Source organism: Antrostomus carolinensis, unplaced genomic scaffold (assembly GCF_000700745.2).
Source record: "Antrostomus carolinensis isolate BGI_N321 unplaced genomic scaffold, ASM70074v2 scaffold37088, whole genome shotgun sequence".
In the NCBI taxonomy this organism is placed as follows: domain Eukaryota; kingdom Metazoa; phylum Chordata; class Aves; order Caprimulgiformes; family Caprimulgidae; genus Antrostomus; species Antrostomus carolinensis.
In genome coordinates, this window is record NW_010334377.1 from 1,208 (window position 1) to 5,247 (window position 4,040).

The window sequence follows — 4,040 nt, forward strand, 5'->3', positions numbered from 1 at the left end:
AGGGCAGCGCAGCGCAGAGGCGGGTGGTGAGGTCTGCGGGGACACGGGAGACCCGAGGACAATTCTCTGTCCCTGCAGGGAGCAAAGTGACAGTGCTGCAGCAGCTCCTCCGCAGAGGCACAGCGGGACTCCGCAGGTACCAACCAGACACGAGCGCTGCCCTTTAGAGCAGCCGCAGCGCAGGGGCTGGCCGGAGCGTGCCAGGCGCCCTGTCCCTGCCTCCCGTGCTGCCGTGCGCCCGGAGCAGCACAGCTTTGCTGTTGGTCTGGTCAGAGAACACATCCAGGATCCTTCTTTTCTCCTGATTTTTCCCTGAAGCCGGACAGGTCTCGGATCTGGTTCCCAGCCCAGGCTCCTGCAGCCCAGGGACAGTGGTGCTCTGTGTGGCAGGGGGGGCTGGCCGGGGCTCTGTGTGGCAGGAGTGGCTGCCAGGGGCAGAGCTGCAGCAGTGCTCTGTGACTGAGCCACGCTTTGAGAAGGATAAAAGCGTGGCACAAGCTGCCAGAGCAGGTGTTGGGCTCTGTCCCAGGGACTTTCTGAGAAGCTCAAGAGTTTTTTTCTCCCGTGTACCAACTCAGACCTACCTCTCTGGTGTCTGTGCAGTGGCAGGCAGCTGGAATCTCATGCACAGCGTTTGGTCCGTCAGCTGACATGAGCTCTTCCAGCTTGAACTCACACAAACCTGGTGATTGTAGTAATTAAATATTTCATATGAATTGGCAGCCAGGGGGAATCCAGCTCGCAGGTGGATCCTATTTTTTTTCCAGCTCTGTGTTCACTCCACCAACCTCTCAACCTCCGGAGAACTAAAGCAGAGGAAGATTCATCTGGTGATGGGAGTTTTCTGTAACTGACTTATCTGAGGTTTCTGGAGCTGCATAGGCTGGACACATTCTTCCAGGACAAGCAGAAAAGTTTCTAAGACAGTGTCCTGGTTTTGCCAGGATAGAGTTAATTTTCTTCCTAGTAGGTTTCCCTGCACTGGTACAAATGCTGTGATATCCAAGATGTTCTCTGAGCGAGCGTAGGTGAAGCAGTGACTGTGTCTCTCTGGTGACTACAGAGTTATGGTGAACAGGGAGCATGTTGGAAATGTTCTTTGGGGAATTCTTACTACAAAACTAATTGAATTTTTAATAACTGTAAATATCTAAATCATGCAGAGAGTTTTCTAGCCAAATGTGAACTATGTTACTACTGACTTCCCACTGCTACTGTGTTCCACTAATACTGGGCAAGACCCTCATCTTGTTTTCCCTTTCTTATTCCACAGCTGTCAGTGTCCTAGGACACACATTTAGACTTAGACCCAAATAGGTGGAGTCCTTTTTCTTGGTAGACCTTACAATTTTAAAGGAAAGTTGATGAAATTTAACAATAATCAATTACAGAGATTAGCATATCTTAACTCACCTGTATCTGGGTTTCAGCTCTGATAGTTTATATGCCTTACTGTGCAAAACAGTGACATTCAAACTCTGTGTTCTTCCAGGTAGCTTTGAAACTGGCACGGATGGCTGAGCTTGTTCAGAGGGAAAGAAGCAACTACCTGGAGAAAGTGGCAGAGACTCCTGGAACGTGTGCACAGCTCTGATAGCAGGAGGTAGAGAACCTTGTCTTTTCCAGCACACATCTCATACAGAGGTGAAATATTCACACTCTTAGATACCTACAGAGGAAACAAAGGGAAACTGCTCTGGCCCGCAGGACTCCTGCAGCCAGAGGGGCAGGAGCAGCCGTCACAGCACACGGGGTTGTACCAAAGTGGCACCTCAGCAGTTCTAGTCCTTTATTGTTCTGCTCTGCCTGAGTAAATTCAGCCTGTGCAAAAGTGAATTCTGTTCTTAATGGACATTTCCAAACCCCACAGTGACACGTTTTCGTGGAGCTGTCCCATTTCCCCAGCATTTTCCACCCTGAGGGAACCATTGATGGCACTGGGAGCGATGGTGCAGTTGCAGTTGTTGGTGTTTCAGCTATTCATAACGTTCCGTGGTGCACTTTCTTAATGAGGGTTGGTTAGTTCCCTCAGTTGCACATCCTGCCCACAACTGGCACACATGTTGATGTGCAGGCAGGAAGTTCCTCCCTCTGAAGCAATCATGGAGTGAGAACGAGCTTGAGGGTTTGTTGCTATTTTAAGAAGAGTTTCTCTTCTTAGAAGGCAGCTGAATTCAGTGAAAGAGATCTTCTCTGAGGTTTTTGTCTCAGCTAACCGTTTACCAGTTTGGGTGGTGGCAGAGCCATATGAAAATGCCAACAAGACAAACACAACTCAGGAACAACCTGCTAAGGGAGATTAATGTAGATTTTCATCAAGTGAAAGCCAGCAGAGCATCCAAGAGGTGTATTTTGTTGAACAGGAAACAGTTTGAGCTTCCATTATCAATGGATGAGAGTGTAAAAGGAAAAAAAATTAAATTGCTCATTACTGTGGAAAATTTGCTAATCCAGAGAGGCAGAATCTGCCCCAGAGCAGAAAAGTGAAAATATAATGACTGATTATGCCCTGAAGAGAAGCAGCAGCTGTTGCCTTCCTGAAAAGGGTGTGATGTTGCTGATGACAGCGAGTTTTCTTCCCTAGCCCTGTTGACCCACATCTGGTAATTCAGGGGGGTTTGCTAGGAGATGACCTGACCATGCACCAGGTTGGTAGCAGAGTGGATGAAAAAAAACCACCAAATAAGAGAAGCTTAGTTTCTCAGAGGAGCTCTGGAAGGGAACTCTGTGTAAGCAGAGATTGAGAGCAAGTGAGAACAGACCGTGAAGGACACGGACACGGGGTGAGGAGCGATCCACAAAGCACATGGGAAAGGTGAGGTGTTCAGAGCTACAAAGAGACGTGTTTCTGCAATATTTCATGAGAAAATGTGTGTAACCGGTAACGCTGGCTCTTACTGCAAAAATGTAATTCAGAAAAAGTTCAGTGTTGTTTTATTCAGGGAACAGGAGTTGAGGGAGAAAAGAGTGAAACACATTCTGGTGCTGGGCGCTTCCCGTGTCTGTGAACACGCATCTTCACACGTGTGTAACGCTTGCTGAACGCTCACACGTGTTTGTGCACACAGATTAAAGATGCAGTGTCCTAACACCAACCCTTCTGTGGTTTCAGAGGAAGATGTTTTGCTATTAAAGCCATTTGGTCACAGAGGGTTCCAGCAGAAAATCCCACCGGGACAACACCACGGCAAGACGCCTGCAGGCTCGAGTTCTGCTTGACATGGCCATCTTCTACTAGACCTGCCATGACGGCATTTTTTCCCAGTGTTCCCAACTGGATTCAAGATGCAAAGCAGGAGGAGGAAGAGACAGGCTGGAAATTAGTCCCCAGACCAAGAGGTGAAGAGACCGAAGGTCAGGGAAAATGCCAATGTGAACTATCAGAGACCTCCTTCCCCAGTGCCGACAAGCTGAGAACTCACACGCTGTCTCATACGGAGCAGAGGCCGTACAACTGCCCTCAGCTGCACTGTGGCAAAGCCTTTGCGTCCAAGTACAAGCTGTACAGGTAGGTAACTGCCGAGTGCCTCTGCCACACAGTGCTCCCCTGCCAGACCCGAGGGGAAAACCCCTCCCTCGGGTTTTTTCACTTGAGTTTCTGAGAAGGTGGAGGAGGGGGAAGGCCCTTGTTACCTTGCGAAGCACTTGAGTCCCAGACGTTACCGTACTTGGCATCTCTTTAAGCACCTTCCAGACAACCTCAGATGATACTTGATCCTGAGCTCAAGCTGTTTTCTGTTTTACTAAAGAGGAAATTGAAGCAGAAAGTGAATTTCACAGGTTAAAAAAATAACAAAATGAAAAGCAAGAATAGCATTCACATTTCCAAAGCCCTACACCTCTAACTTTAATCCCAGGAATCTTTCTGTGGCAGCTGTGGTTCTAGCATGAAGGAGTTCCTATCTATGTACCAAATACAGCAGAGAATAATTAAATTATGTGGTCACTAGGAACCTGAAACCAGATGAACCGCAGTGTCAGGGAGTGTGAGATCCCAAGGTGAAGTCAGTTCACAGTGGCTGTCGACAGACACTGCCACA

At 48.3% G+C, this 4,040-nt stretch overlaps 1 protein-coding gene across 1 annotated transcript in view; it reads left to right on the plus strand.

Moving 5' to 3' along the window:
- The first annotated feature begins 3,245 nt into the window (after nucleotides 1–3,245).
- Nucleotides 3,246–4,040, plus strand: part of PLAGL2 (PLAG1 like zinc finger 2) — a 2,430-nt gene continuing 1,635 nt past the window's right edge. Inside the window, exon 1 of the mRNA XM_010174203.1 lies at nucleotides 3,246–3,508. Within this exon, the coding sequence (XP_010172505.1) occupies nucleotides 3,246–3,508 (263 nt within the window). The remainder of the gene's footprint in view (nucleotides 3,509–4,040) is intronic.